Below are 16,542 nucleotides of genomic sequence, written 5' to 3'. Positions count from 1 at the left end.
GGCGATATATCGCATGCGATTCTCACGCGCATTTCGTCAGTAAAGCCGGTTCCCTGATTACCGCTAAATCGCCATCACCTGCTTTCAAATGGAGCGCCTTTTAATAGACAAAGCCGTAGTTCACGGAGAAGCCACGCAGATGAATGAATCGAAGATGAATCGACTTCGATAATGAACCCGATTTTGCGTGGCTTATCAGTGAACTACGGCTCTGTTTATTAAAAGGCGCTCCATTTGAAAGCAGGTGATGGCGATTTAGCGGTAATCAGGGAACCGGCTTTACTGACGAAATGCGCGTGAGAATCGCATGCGATATATCGCCCAGCCCTAGATTCATGCATAGCATACGGATCAAAATCAGGGTTATCATTAACTAGAACTATTTAAAACATTTCTGTTAATTGAAATACAGCTGAAATGAAATAAAATACATATTAGTTGAAAAACTTGAACTAAACGAAAATTAGACATGTTGCCTTGGCAATAAACTGAAATAAGTTTAAGTTGAAGCACTAAAATTATTAACTGGAAATTAATAAAAACTAAAACTGAAATAAAATTAAATTAAACATAAATAGCAATATTGACAAAAGCACATGACAAAATTACTAAAAATTAAACTAAATTTAACATGAAAACTAAAAACTAAATAAAAAAGAAAAGTTAATTCAAAATATTAATAAAACAAATAAAAAATAGCACTAGGTCACTCTCATGACAATTTGTACACATTTACAACACAATTCTGCTTTAACACATCGTTAAAAAAAAAAAATATCCCGACTTGAAACAATCTTTTCAAGTACATTTACGTTATGTTTTATGTATGAAATGTTTGTAAGCCTATATTGCTTTCAAATTTTGAGAAGTATGAAATAACTTCTATTAGTAGCCTAAAACATAAAATAAATTATACAATCAATCAAATACAGACCTAACTGGTAATTATAGTTAAAAGCCCTAAAACTTTCATTAACCTTACCGTTTTAATAAAATTACTGTAGAGTTTCATAATTATATTTCACAGAGGGAGGGCTTTTGATGACATCCCCTAATTGGCTGTCTCATCATAGGGGGCGTATCTTGCAGTAAGGCTTATTTGTAGGGGTGTGGTTTGTAGCACTGCAGGACGCAGACAGTAGGACACACTTGGAAAATTCTGTCAATGGTGGGGAAAAAGTTAAACCGTGTTTTTACATTGTGTGCATCTTATACGTGAAATACAAGTAAAAAGTCAAAAAAAACATTTTCAGTGCAAAAAATATCTCTTTTATTATTTACGATAACATCAAACAAACAGACAGAATGAATAGTTTGACACTCCTCAACGTCACCTACTGAAACCTAACTTTGGTAAAAAAAAAATAAAAAAAAAAGCAGCAAAAGAACAGATTAAATAGAAGAACCAGAGGAACCGGCAGAAGCTCGCGGACCACACAATAAAACACAGTTACTAAGAAGCCAGAGAGAGAGAATTACTCGTTCACAGTTAGGAGAAAGAAAAACCGTAGAAGCCTGTTGAGTGTCGTGAAACTTCGAACATTTTGAACGGCTTGAAATCATCAAACTTTTTTGTCTACAGGGAAAGCAGAAATATAGTACAAGTGTTTTTAAAGCACAACGGAGAATATACAGAAAATATTCCACCTGATGTCATAGCAAACGGACCAGAAACTCAATCCATATCCACAGCTGAAAGTTGAACAAATCACTTAGAGAAGTGTGCATTTCACCGAACAATACTTTCCCGTAATCCCAAATTGGGTTGCCCAAAAGATTTACTGGCGTAAGGACAAACGAAGAATTTATCTTTTCCAAAAAAAATAAACATGCTGCGTGTTTTTGATAATGACATACTGAATATCTAACAAGAATAAAACTACACAATCAACGACTGATGAATCTGTGCGAAGCGCTAATGTACTGGAAAAATTTAAAAACCTGTCAGAGAGATGATAACCACATGCAAACCACAGCAGGAAAATGAGTTGAGATCAGCAAACACACCCAAGCAGAGAGCAGCGCTGAACATCCAACATTTCTTTGCATTACATTTACATAACCAAATTCATTTATGTACAGGTCTATTGTAAGTAGTGGTTCAATTCGGTGTGAAGTCAAATTAATTTGCAAAAAAAGAAAAGAATTTTGAGTTGGATTAAAATATAAAACATTATAATTTGCATAAAAATGAAGTAGTTTCTTGGCAATCTATGGTCATATTAAAAACCAACAAATGCAATTTCAATGTAAATAAATTATGTTTTAATGCTTTCCCGTATATTTAATTTTGGTGATGCCAATAGTAAGACACTCCATATATATATATATATTTTTTTTTTGGAAACTGAAATCAACTAAATTAATTTTAGACTGCGTTTTTTTAATCTTTGACTTCCTGCGAGACACATTGGAGCAATGCTTGACAGCGTAAGAATAAAGTGCAAATACTACAAGGCAAAAAAAAAAGGCCAAATCAGCTTCATGAACTTGCTCATGTGCATTATTTACAACAAAACGTGAAGCAATGCAAAAAGCAAGAATTAGTCACAAAAGACATTAAAAGATTTGCTGTTTAATCACTTTAAAGGGGCTGTGACGATAAAGCTCGCACAGAGTCGTGGGGAAACTTATCTGAAGTCAAGAAAAAGAACAAAAATGGCTGTGCTCAGATCAGCTGGGACAATAACATGAGGTGAATTTGAGCTTCTTGTCATTTAAGACCTGCCTTTAATTCACAGCAAGGCAATGGAGAAGATGTTATGATGTTTGCAGAGGTCTAACAGGTCTATCCAGCCTGCTGGATTGGATTCGTGTTTTACTAAACCAAGGCCTGAATGTCAAATCAGACTGGGCTACGCAACATAAACTCTTGTTTTTGTGTGATTGTTCATCAATTAAAACATATTCAAACTGCTGTGCATTGTCATATCTAATTGCATTGGTCATCCTACTAAAATCAAAAAAAGGCTATGCTTGACATTCAAAACTGCAGCTGTAGTATGTGGCTTGGTGTTCTAGTCATCAACAAAACAAATGTGTAACAAAACACGAATGATTTCACACAGGAAATGGGCAACCCTACTCGTAGAGCATTTTATGACGCTACGAGACAGGACCTGACGTCGCTCGGTGCCGCCGCTTTAGTCATTTAATACTCCTCTGAGGTTAAATCACTACAGAAAACCATTTCAGAAACATGCCAACAGTGCTTCTATGCTACATCTGTTCAAAACAAGATATAGTCTTAGTTTGGTGCTTTTACTGACTGGATTTTCGCTTTCAAAATCAAGAAGCACCTTTTAAAGGTGGCGGAAAGCAGAAACGCTTCTGTCTCGTTGCAGATCTGATCTGATTTAGGGGAAAACGCAACTAAAAGAGCGACACTATGCGTTACATAACGCCAACTCAAACTGCGTTTCTGAGAGCAAACATTTGTTATGAAGCCTATTAATACATAAATAGGTCAGTTAGAGAGTTTCATTTGTAATCAAATGTCTCTTTCATTTGTCTTCTTTTTTTCTTTTTGACCAGAACTATTTACAATTCAAAACCAAGAAACTCCTTCGCAGTCTCACCAAATCTCGAAAATGTGACGAGATTGACTTTTTCCGGGGCTTACGGGTTATTCCAAGGGATTATAAACATACCAAATGATGGCCGACTCACACGTATAAATACACTCTTTTGATATGACAATTGTAAAAATCGTCTCCCTAAGCTGTGGACAATGACATCAACTCAAAAGAACAAACCCTGTACACGGACGCTTCATACAGTACCTCCGCGGCCAGCCCTTCACGGCGCGGCATGGCAGACTGTACAATGAGAGGCGATGATACTTAAGCTACGAAGAGGTGAAGCAGTGGGTTTGTTTCGGTTTTCTTTGTTTTGTCTGTGTTTCTTTTAGGTGGTCTTGACCAGGTCGTACACGTGGATGTGGAAATCGTCATCGTATTTGATGTAGTAGACAGACGGCTTGGCGGGAACTTGATAGATGACGAGGCCTGTTCTCTTCACTCCTTTATCCGTCACATACTCCACCTGCTTACCCACAAGGCTCTCCGTTTCCTCGCCGGGCTTCCTGTCTGCGGGCAGCAGGTGTTTATTCTCTGTGGAAACAAAGAAATGGAGACAGTAAACTTAAACTTTACTGTACAATGAGTCAGAATGAATGAATTAAATCTACTTATTTTATTAATATATAATGACGTTGCTGCCTATGTGTGGTTCAGATACCCTCAGATTTCATCAAAAATATCTTTTTGTGAATCTTTTTGTGAATTTGTGTTCTGAAGATGAACGATGGTCTTACGGGTTTGGGACGACATGAGGGTAATTAATGTAATTAATTACAGAAATTACAGAGTAATTAATGACAGAAATTTCATTTTTGGGTGAACTAACCCTTTCATTCATGAATGAATCAACTGTTTGAACAAATCTCTCGGGTGAACCAATGATTCAATGAATGGCCCATTCATAAAGAGAGCCATTTGCATCATGCATGAATGAATCAGCTGTTTGAACAAATTAATTGGGTGAACCAACGATTCAATGGCCCATTTATAAAGAGAGCCTTTTACTTAATTCATGAATGAATCAGCTGTTTGAACAAATCAATCAGGTGAACCAATGATTCAATGGCCCATTCATAGAAGAGAGCCTTTTACTTCATTCATGAATGAATCAGCCATTTGAATGAATCGAATGAATGACTCAATCATTAAAACATTTACCGGTTTCTTGTTTAGAGTATCATTTCATTAAAAAAAATTCAATTTTTCCATATATAGAGCTGCACAATTAATCACTAAAAGATCCTCATCTCGATTCAAACACCCAGGCAATCTCATTCCTAATTAAATGACAACGATTCGCCTGTGTCTATTAAACCTTTGACAAAATAACACTGGAATATTCAAATCTGTGTTTGCATTGCCGCTGAGCCAGAGAGAGCAGTCATCATGTAAAGGTATGAAACAACTTCACATACAGTCCTTTCAACCACAGAGTTTCACGTACATCTGCAAGATGTCTGTAAAAGATCACTTCATCTGGAACGTCTTTAAGATGTCAGTTTTACATACATTCTAAATTATAAACATCTTAAAGACATCTTCTAAATGTCTATTTGACATCTGACAGGAAACGTCCTATAGACGTATTAATACATCTGTGGCAATTGCAGATGAGCAAACACTCTAAAAATACATCTTCCAGATGTAAACACGCACATCAAATAGACGTTTCTGAGATGTATGTGTGCTATCAGGGATTGTTTCTGTTACAAATATTCATATTATCACAGAAGTACTAGGATAAATGTTTATATTTCAGAAATAAACACTGATGTCTATGGTAGAGATCAAAATAGAGCAAATCACCTTTTGAAAGTAACTTGGTGCTTCAAATAATGATTGTATTGATTACATCGTTACACCACCAGGTGGCAACAAGTGTCTGTAAAAAATGTATTTGTCATTGTATCATTCATTCGAGATTCATTCAAAAATGCATTGATTCATCCAGTAATGAAACAAGTGAAGTATTTATGAATGAGTCATTGAATCATTCAAACAGTTTTTTAAATAATTCATTCAGATTAATTAAACATTTTAAATAGACTGCAGCAATTAACATGTTGTCAGAATTACATGTAATTTTGTTTAGTTGTCTGTTGAGAATCATACAGGTTGTTGTAGCCTAAAAGTTTCTGTGTAATAAATTCTGTTGAATCAAATGAAACTTTAAAAGATTTAAAAGAAATCTTTCTAAAGCTACTTGTTTTTATGTCTATTCCATGCTTTTCTCATTTAACACAATAATGACTTTAAATTATCTTCTGGGGATAATATCTCAGCCAAATTTGATGTGTGATTAATTCGATTTATTAGTCGCTACATCCTTTAATTTAAAATTATACAGGGAGTGCAGAATTATTCAGGCAAGTTGATTTTTTGATCATATTTTTTTTCCAAGTACATTTTACCAATTCCAATCCACATCAATCATAATAACTACTATTAATATTGTTTTTAATCATTTATAAGTGATACATAATTGTTCATGAAGGCTGGAAATGAAAAATGCCTTATATTCAGGTGTGCAGAATTATTAGGCAGGTTTTCTTTTACAGGCAAAATGAGCCAAAAAAGAGATTTAACTCAGACTGAAAAGTCAAAAATGATTAAATACTCATGAGAAGGACGCAATACTAATGCAATACTAGAAATTGCAAAGTTAAAGCATGACCAATGGACAGCAAAACGCTCATTGGGTCAGCGGGGTCATACAAAAACAGGTGGAAAAGAAAAGACGCATGTTAACTGCAAAAGAATGAAGAATTAAGGTGAAGAATTAAGTGTGAAACCATCAGGAACCCTTTAGTCTCCAGCGCCACCATTTTCCAGAACTGCAACCTACCTGGAGTCTCCAGAAGTGTGAGGTGTCAGGATCTCAGAGACTTAGGCTAGCTAAAGAATCCTAAAAAATGACCCGCTCTTAATAAAAATCACAAGCTGTAGTGTTATAAAATACATTAAGACTGGGTTTTTATAGGCCTTATAGACAGACAGATTGAGAGTGACTCTTGAAGGACCAGCACCACATCCTCTTGTACCACTGTTTGAAGAATTTATCCAGAATCTGGCAGTAAGGTGTGGGAGTTCACTTTTAGTCCATCTCTTATCCTGAAATGTCCGTCTTGCAGATATGGACTAAAAATGATCTTCTAAAACTTACTGTCAGATTTTGGAAGATGAATTCTTCAAACGGTGGTACAAGAGGATGTGGTGCTGGTCCTTCAAGAGTCACTCTCAATCTGTCTGTCTATAAGGCCTATAAAAACCCAGTCTTAATGTATTTTATAACACTTCAGCTTGTGATTTTTATTAAGAGCGGGTCATTTTTTAGGATTCTTTAGCTAGCCTAAGTCTCTGAGATCCTGAGACCTTGCACTTCTGGAGACTCCAGGTAGGTTGCAGTTCTGGAAAATGGTGGCGCTGGAGACTAAAGGGTTCCTGATGGTTTCACACTTAATTCTTCACCTTAATTCTTCATTCTTTTGCAGTTAACATGCGTCTTTTCTTTTCCACCTGTTTTTGTATGACCCCGCTGACCCAATGAGCGTTTTGCTGTCCATTGGTCATGCTTTAACTTTGCAATTTCTAGTATTGCATTAGTATTGTGTCCTTCTCATGAGTATTTAATCATTTTTGACTTTTCAGTCTGAGTTAAATCTCTTTTTTGGCTCATTTGGCCTGTAAAAGAAAACCTGCCTAATAATTCTGCACACCTGAATAATAGGCGTTTTTCATTTCCAGCCTTCATGAACTATTATGTATCACTTATAAATGATTAAAAACAATATTAATGGTAGTTATTAAGATTGATGTGGATTGGAATTGGTAAAATGTACTTGGAAAAAAAATATGATCAGAAAATCAACTTGCCTAATAATTCTGCACTCCCTGTAATTCCTTGACAGCCCTAATAATTATATACAGAAGAATATTATAAAATTCAAACGTCTCTTATGCTCACCAAAACTGCCTTTATTTAATCAAAACTTCAGTAATCTTATATAATAATACAATTTAAAATACCTATTTTACTTATTTGAATCTAAGTTCAAATGTAATTTATTCCTGTGACGCAAAGCTGGATTTTCAGCATCATTACTCCAGTCTTGAGTGTCACATGATCCTTCAGAAATCATTCTAATATGCTGATTTGCTGCTCAAGAAACATTTCTTATCATTTTGTCAGGATTCTATGGTGAACAGAAAGGTAAAAAGAACAACATTTATTATCGAGGTAGAGATACTGAGGTAGCTGACAGACCAAAGAGAAAGATCTCTCAGACATGCTTAATAAGAGTCACACAGAACCAAAAAAAACACAATCTTTGTTCTGAAGCATTGTTCTGTAAGGCAGAGCAACAATTTAAAATTGTCTGCTAATTGCATAAATATGAATGTAACAAGTTAGTATTATAAAATAAAATCCATCAATCAAAAGGTGAGTAATATCAACAACCTTTGAATGGAATTAACTTCATTATGGTTTTATTAAAAACATCAGCTTATTTACCCGCTTCAGGTAAAATCCGGAGGTCTCCGTCTTTGTAGTCGTCCCAGAGCTGGTACATGTAGAGCACGGGGTCTTTCTCGTATGTGATGTAGTACCAGTTGGTCATGATGGGCGCTCGGGACAGGACCATCCCCCTCCACTCGTTCTTCTCACCGTCCTCCTTCTCAAACAGATGCTCCACGGCTTTTCCCACCAGCTCCTCTGCGTCATGAGGAACCTTGATCTTGTTGTTCACTTTGAAGGGTTAGGAAACACAGCAAAATGACTAAATGCACATTCAAGTGTGAGAGGTTGTGTTACAGTGATTTTATCCTGGTTAAGAACTCTTGTTGGATAAAAGCTCTGAAATCTGAGTGGGAATGAATGAACCATGTTCAATAAGCATGCATGTGATTGGTTGAATTAATGTGAATATAAACAGCCAAAACAGCAATATGATAAATGTTACCTACACTACAGTTCAAATGTCTGGGGTCGGTAAGATCTTTTTTTTTTTTTTTTTTATGATTTTCAAGAAAATGTTTTGCATAGTATAAAGATGGGGGGAAATGCATGAATAAAAAAATAAAGAGTAAGCGTCCTGTTTTTGTGGTGAGTATAAGTTTACAGATTTACAGGCGTTGTTTACACTACAGTACTCAGTAAGATTTTTTTATGTTTATGAAAGAAGTCTCTTATGCTCATTAAGGCTGCATTTATCTGATAAAAAAATAAAGTAAAAACAGTAATATTGTGTCATATTATTATAAATTAAAAGAACTGTTTTCCATTTTAATATATTTTGAAATGTAATTTATTCCTGTGATGCAAAGCAGAATTGTCAGCAGCAAAAGAACAGCATTTTTTTTTTTTAATTGAAATATTTTCTAACATATAAATGTCTTAATTACTAAAACTCCACTCCCAGCCACTAGAATATGGACATAACCTTTACTGTATCTTCTGATTACACTGCAAAAAATTCTTCCACAGTATTTTTGTCTTGTTTTCAGTGCAATTGTCTGAAGATTCTTAAATCAAGATGCATTTACTGGAGATTCAAAATGAAATAAAATATGAAGTCTTATTTTCTGTTTCATGCATTAAAAAATAACAAATATCTGCCAATGGGCTTAAAAAAAAAAAAAAAAAAAAAAAAAAAAAATCAAAGGGAAGTTTTCATAACTCACTGACAGATATTTGTTCTTGTTTAAGCATAAACACTTCATATTGTTCAATTTTTCAAGACTTAATTTTACACTTGCATCTCAAGAAAATGTATCAAAGATGTTTAGATATTTGTACTGGAAAACAGGATAAAAATACAGAGGAAGATATAACATTTTTGCCATAACTTTATGAATTTGAGACTTTCTCCTCTGATTTAATACCTTTTTAAGACCTGCAGAAACCCTGTAAAAAAAATCTTAGTAGTGTACTTAAATTAAATAATTGCATTTATTGTAACTGTCTAACAACTATGCTTTCACCATGCAAAATACTTAATAAGCATTGAAGTTTATATAGCTGTGTGGCATGGCAGTACGTGTATATACTACAGCATTTGTTTGATTAAAAATACAGTAAAAACAGTAATATTGTGCAATATTATTACAACTGAAAATAACTTTCTATTTGAATCTAATTTATTCCTGTGACGCAAAGCTGGATTTTTAGCATCATTACTTCTTCAATGTCACATGACCCTTCAGAAATCATTCTAATATGCTGATTTGCTGCTCAAGAAACATTTCTAATTATTATCAGTGCTGAAAGCAGTTGTGCTGCTTCATATTTACGTGGATTCTTTCATGAATAGAACGTTTATTTGAAATAGAAATTCATAAAACTGTATGTCCTTACTGTCACTTCTGATATATTTTATGCATCCTTGCTAAATAAAAATATTAATTTCTTAAAAAAACCTGAACCCAAACTTCTGAACTGTGGTGTAAATCATGATATATACCATTATCTGGATATACAGTTACTCATACCGTGCCATTTTGGTCACTCTCAAGGAATGTTTTAGTAACATTTCATGCACTACAAATACTAACACCTCCTCATCCTTTCACATGTGCTATTTCCTGTCACTGACTTGTTTCCTGTTTGCAGCACAACAGATCCACCTACTCACCCACTTTCTCGGTGAGAACTTGCAGGTTAGAGACCCTCTCATCTTTAAAGAGCTCGATGCCATAGACACAATCGAAGCCGTCGTACTTGACCATGAACAGGGAGGAGTTGACACTGAGGCGGTCCAGCACGGTGCCCTTCCACTTGGTCAGCGCGCCCTTCTCCCTCCAGCTGTGTTGGATCCGTCGGCCCAGCAGGTTGTTGGGATCTGGGGTGAGACTGTCGCTCAGCTCGCCGCTGCTGCGCTTCCTGCCGAGCAGAGGAAAACAGGAGCGTAATGGGCTGCATTAAGTCTGGCATAACTCGCTAATCAAGGATCGTTTTACCGCTCAAGCGCTGATGATTATGATTTTATCGATTTTATATTGCACAGCATTTTCTCTTAGTTGATATGAATGTAACAGACACACATACTGTCCGGTAATCTAAAGTGATATTGAAATGAGCATCAGCTGGCTAAACAAAATTAGACGGGATATAAATTTTGATAAAGAATGAAATAAAAATGTAGCATGATCTATCGATTTTATGTTTTGAAAGAAATAAATACTTTTATTCAGGAAGGATGCATTAAATTGATCAAAAGTGACAGTAAAGACATTTAGAATGTTACAAAAGATTTCTAATTCTAATTTCAAATAAATGCTGTTCTTTTGAACTTTCTCTTCATCAAAGTATCCTGAAAAAATGTATCACGGTGTCCACAAAAATATGAAGCAGCACAACCGTTTTCAACATTGATCATAACCATTTCTTGAGCAGCAAATCAGCATATCAGAATGATTTCTGAAGTATAATGTTACATAATGAGTAATGATGCTGAAAATTCAGCTTTGATCAAAGGAATAAATTATATTCATATAAAAAAAAAAGTTACTTTAAATTGTAATAATATTAACTGTTTTTACTGTATTTTTGATCAAATAAATGCAGCCTTGGTGAGCAGAAGAGACTTCTTTCAAAAACATTTAATAAATCTTACCGAATCTAAACATTTAAATGCTAGTGTACAAATTCTTACAAAATATTTCATCGAAATGTAATAACTTGCTAAACCCTCTTATTTTTCAAGCACGCTGCTCTATTCTGACCACTTTTCACAATCCAACCAATTCCAAAACAATTCCCATCCTGTATTTTTCTTGAATATCCTATTTCACTCAGAAATACCAAAATAAAATGGGTCCACACTGACTCTACAGGTGCCTAATAGAAATTAATAGTAAAAAAATATTGAAAATGATGTCTACTCACTCACATGAGATGAAGATTAACTAGTAACTTTTCCCAATAAATACATACAGCAGCCACAAGGCTGACCAAGCCGACATAAAAAGACTAGCAGCGAAGAAAGCTGACTGTGTTGTCACCTCGCGTCGACTGCTTCTCGTCCAAAATGCTGCACTTGAACACACCACAAAGACTGCGTTCTGCGTCTGCGTTTAAGAAAATAACCGTCTATATCAGCAGGTGTCAATAGTCTATATTCCTCATTCAAAAAGAGAAACCAAAACAAGATAAACAAACCATAAACAAAGCAGCACTTGCTCACCATGTTAAATATCCATCATGATGATCACTTTCTCATGGAAACTTGTTTCCTCCATGGAATAAAACTTAAAATATAATTGCGACTTTGTATCTCACAATTGCAAGTTAACATCATGTAATTCTGACTTTTCTTCTCAGAATTGTGAGATAAAAAGCTTCTATACTTTCTTCATTCCAGGCAGCTCATGTTGTTATGAAAATATTTGCGCATTTGAATGCTCAGGTAAAATTAAAACAGATTTCTGTCTGTGCCGTCTTCGTCTTGACTTCTTTGTTCGCTTTCATCACTTTTACTCTCGTGCATTGACTCATTCCCTAAGGTCAAGGTCACACTACAGGAATTTAAGACTACATGAATCGCTGTGGTGCTCACACTACACAAGGGTTCTTGTCATCTTGGTGCACAAACTGCAAGACATTTGGTCAAGACCAACAGCGAAAGAAAATGTTCTCACATAAATTCATGCAAGTGCATACAAGATTCATACAAGATTTTTCCTATACCATCTGCACTGTGATTGGCAGGATTTGTTCCAACTTGTCGTTGCATTGCACACACTACAAGATCATGTGACGATAATATCAAACAGGTCTGAAAATATCGCAGCGTCTGTGACTGCTCGAGATGGGTTCAGATCGCGTCGCTGATCATCCGTTATAAACGTACTCCACACGGCTCTAGGGGATATTAAAGTCCTTCTGAAGTGAAGCGATGCATTTATGTAAGAAAAATGTCCATATTTAACAAGTTATAAAGTAAAATAACTAGCTTCCGCCAGACCGCCTTCCATATTCAAGTTACGAAGAAAGGGTGAAACTCTCGCTTGTGCTACATCCTACACCTTCCCTATTCAACTTACGGAAAAAAAAAAAACTTTTGTCGTAATTTGAATACAGAAGGCAATCTGGTGAAAGCTACTCCACCCTGGAGCCGTGTGGAGTATGTTTATAATGGATGGACGCACTTTCTTGAGCTTCAATCTCATTGTCCCATAAAGCTTGGATGCATCAGGATATTTAATATATCTCCGATTATGTTCATCAGAAAGAAGAAAGTCAAATACACCTAGGATGGCTTGAGGATGAGTAAAGCTTGGGGTGATTTTCATTTTAAAGTGAACTAATCCTTTAAAGTAAAACTAGCAACAACTAACAACTGACCTCAGTTCAGCCAAGTGCAAGAGTTCAGTCAGAGCACAGTTTAATCATTCACTGCTACTGGAGTGCGTCTGTCACTCAACATTTCTAACACGGAAAACAAATATCTGGAGAGCAACGTGGTATATAACACAATTTAATCACAGCGAAAGAGATGCTTGAACACTAGTCATGATGACTGAAAGTCAATGAGGCTTATTCACTGACAGATTGTGGAACTGATATAAGGGTTAACCAACACTTCTGTTAATCCATGAACCAGCCCTGGTAACTGGTGATATAATGTCAAAATGACCAAATATTGGCCAATTCATTGGTCTGGTTAAAATATTTCAGTATCCCTAGAAACATACCTAAGTCAACACAAACAAATGAATCAGACTTACTTGTGAACTGATTCAAACAATTCACTGAAAAGAATCAACTCGAGAGAACGATTCACCCACAAATTGCAGTGATGGTAAACCATGGCACTTCCGTATTTATCATGCTAAAATTAATTTACTATGGTATTCACAAGTTACATGAATATGAGTATCTCTTCAATATCATAAAGTACCTGATTCTGATCCCATCACTATCCAATGTTAAAGCACGTTTATATTGTCTTTACTCACCTGCCCCTTTTCTTGGACATGTTTCCAAAACCTCAAGCACGTCTAGAAGAGAAAAATGACACAATTAAAAGTAAACCAACAGGTTTACATCCAACATACACACTGAAGTGTTTGTTTTATTACTCTTTATTGCACTTTTTTGTGTCTGTAGAATTCAATTACAACATATCTCTTTAAAGGCCATTTCTCAGAATGAGTTTTCAGAAATCTCCACTTACATACACCAAACATTTACACTTTTATTCCTATCTATATTTTTAAAGAAGGGTTTTTCCTCGCAAAACATTCGCCTGATTTATTTTATTACTAAAAACAATGATTATTTAGATTGGAGTGATAAAAAGAAAATCACTTCTGTAAAACTATGTCAACCAAATGAAACAAGAATTTTGAACCTGATTATATTCAAGGTTCAGATTTATGTTCTGGAGATGTATGCTAATTAGTGCATATGCCTCATTTACATATTTATTAAACATAACACTTGTAACGCAAAACAATTGTCTTATTGCACTGTGATGAATCAACTGGGGAATTGTGGTGATATGAAATGTTTTCCCTATTCCTATAACCCAAGTTTTTTTTTTTTTTTTGCCTTGGTTAATATCATTGGAATGTTTTTAGGGTTAAGAGCAACAATACACACAACACAACTGCAGACAATACTTTCATTTCAGCATAGAGTAGAAACTGATGGGAGTGTCAGCATATGGTGGCTCACCACATGATTTTGACAGCTCCATTCAGTCCTTAAGCTAAATCTACAACATTGTTCATGTTACAGTGTGTCAAGTATTGTTAATCAGGTGTGACCTGTGCATGTTACATATGTAACGCCACGTTGTCTTTTGTTATTTTGTAGCGTTGCCACATTAATCTGGCGTCTGATTGGACAATGACTCAACAGCGCCCGTGTTGCATAATTACATCGAATCTGCGGCATGTATTCATGCGTTTATGGTTTAATATCGCGTTAAAGTTGATGTGAAATCAACGCAGAACATGAGACGTCCACAATATTGCGGCATAACAGAGGCCGGTTTATTTTTCATGTGCAAGCTGTGCTGTTTCTACATATATCTCCCAAAATATAACGTTTACATCATAACTAGCATGTCAGACATCAGTAATGCAAGTAAATGAGTGTTTAGAGTCTATACAAAGCCACAAAATCGGGTCGTTTCGCTGCTTCACATGGAAAACACCAACGCAGCTATAAAACGCTGGCGTTTCTGTCCTTTGCGCAACCGGCGAAGTCCGCTTTACCTTCGTGTTTTCTCTTCACACATACTCTTATTTCCACATGCACATGTGTCTTTGTATAAATAGTGAGAAAAGCAAGATTACCTGGCCTCTATTTTCATGTCTATGATGGACTTCCCTCTGCAGAGATCCTCATGTATAATGCTCGTCCAGACGTCAGGCAACAACCTGGCACGGCCTGTGTAAACTACAACTCCCAGAGTGCATTGTCAGGGAGAGTAGAGCAAATAGCGGGCAGGGCATTCTGGGAAATGTAGTTGAGAGGGTGCGTGAACTCGGAAAGGGGCGGACACGCATTCTTCCTGTGTCCGACTGCAACTGTGGAAATGAGAAAATAAAAGCCAAGGAGTTATTAACCAAACACCTGCATAAAAGTCATGAGAGATAATAAATTATCTTTATGAATCTTATGTGCGGGAAATGTTTACTACTTTTATCAGCACTGACGGAACTACAATTCCCAAGATGCACAAAGACTTTTCTTTGTCATTCCTTCAGTCAGCTTTGGAGGAAACGGGCCTTTGCTTTATTCAAAGCGTTTCTTTTTGTGTTTCAAAATGTGTGTATATGTTGAAACAAAAATTATGATGCTTAAACATTTATTTTTAATAAAATATTATATATACACCATGTTCAAAAAAATGATTAATTGAATTACATAGTATTACATCAGCTTATGTATTTCATATAATTCTTTACATAAGCCTATTAAGTCTATTCCTTGAAGATTAATAAAGTCATTAAAATTATCTAAAAGATACAAAATGTATAATCCCCATGATAAGCCTTGTGCTATGTAAAGAATATTTTAAGTGTTTTACAGTTGTACTGCTGACATTGGTCAAACAGTCACAGCTCAATATATTATGATAAAAAAGGGTCAAACTGTTTGAGATAAGAAGTTTTTAAAAAAAATGCAAGGTATAGGCCTAGATTGAGGCTAAACTATTTTGTTGGCTTGTCATACTAATGGCATTAGTATGATTCTACTCATTAAGCAAAGCAAAGCAAAACAAAAATCCACATTACAGCTTTGCATATTGCAATTTGCATCCCTGAAACTGAAAGTCATAGGACAGACTCTTAAACTGGTCATTCTACTGCAATGCTTTTGGATCAGGGGTCCACTGCAGTATTGAATATTCTCCACAAGAGGACACTAGTGCTCCATTCTCAGATCAACAGGATATTACCAACACATAAACTTACCAGAAGCTGTAAACACAGTTCTTCCTGCTGTAAGGCTTTTTTTTATTATTATTAATTAGAACACTCCCGACAGGTTTAAGGTGACTGAACTGATTTCTGTGTGGCTCAACACCAATGATTAAAACAGTATTGTTTTTTGTTTTGTAAAAATGAAACAAAGATCATATAAAAATCATATTGGGTCATATGTACTATTTCACATGAGCTGATGATTAGTTAATTCTGAACACAGCCACATACCCAATTATAATAGGGTGTGCACACTTATGTTATTCCAAGTTTTTTACTCTCTCTCTCTCTCTCTCTCTCTCTCTCTCTCTCTGAAATGTGTCACTTTGTTTTTGTGTTTTACATCAAAGTTGCAAATCTTTCATTTTTCCCATCTAAAAAAAACCCAGCTGTTTTAACAGGGATCTGTAGGCTTTTTATAGCCACAATGAGAGCAAAGGAGATGGACACAGAATTTCTGAAATTAAATAAACGTTTATTTTGTGTAATATTTTCTCATGATTCACTGACAACTGTTACTGAA

At 35.4% G+C, this 16,542-nt stretch overlaps 1 protein-coding gene across 1 annotated transcript; it reads right to left on the bottom strand.

Moving 5' to 3' along the window:
• Window positions 1-1,246: 1,246 nt before the first annotated feature.
• Window positions 1,247-15,008, bottom strand: zmp:0000000521 (spindlin-W). The gene is made up of 5 exons (XM_048163119.1): window positions 14,886-15,008; window positions 13,539-13,580; window positions 10,214-10,461; window positions 8,095-8,328; window positions 1,247-4,112 (listed from the first exon to the last, which is right to left on the bottom strand). Exons 2-5 carry the CDS (start codon window positions 13,556-13,558, stop codon window positions 3,907-3,909), a joined length of 708 nt encoding a protein of 235 aa, XP_048019076.1. The 5' UTR covers window positions 13,559-13,580; window positions 14,886-15,008; the 3' UTR covers window positions 1,247-3,906.
• Window positions 15,009-16,542: the final 1,534 nt, after the last annotated feature.

Source organism: Megalobrama amblycephala, linkage group LG17 (assembly GCF_018812025.1).
Source record: "Megalobrama amblycephala isolate DHTTF-2021 linkage group LG17, ASM1881202v1, whole genome shotgun sequence".
Classification (NCBI taxonomy): domain Eukaryota; kingdom Metazoa; phylum Chordata; class Actinopteri; order Cypriniformes; family Xenocyprididae; genus Megalobrama; species Megalobrama amblycephala.
The sequence above is the reverse complement of the archived record's forward strand: the minus strand, read 5'-3'. Positions and strand labels throughout refer to the sequence as shown.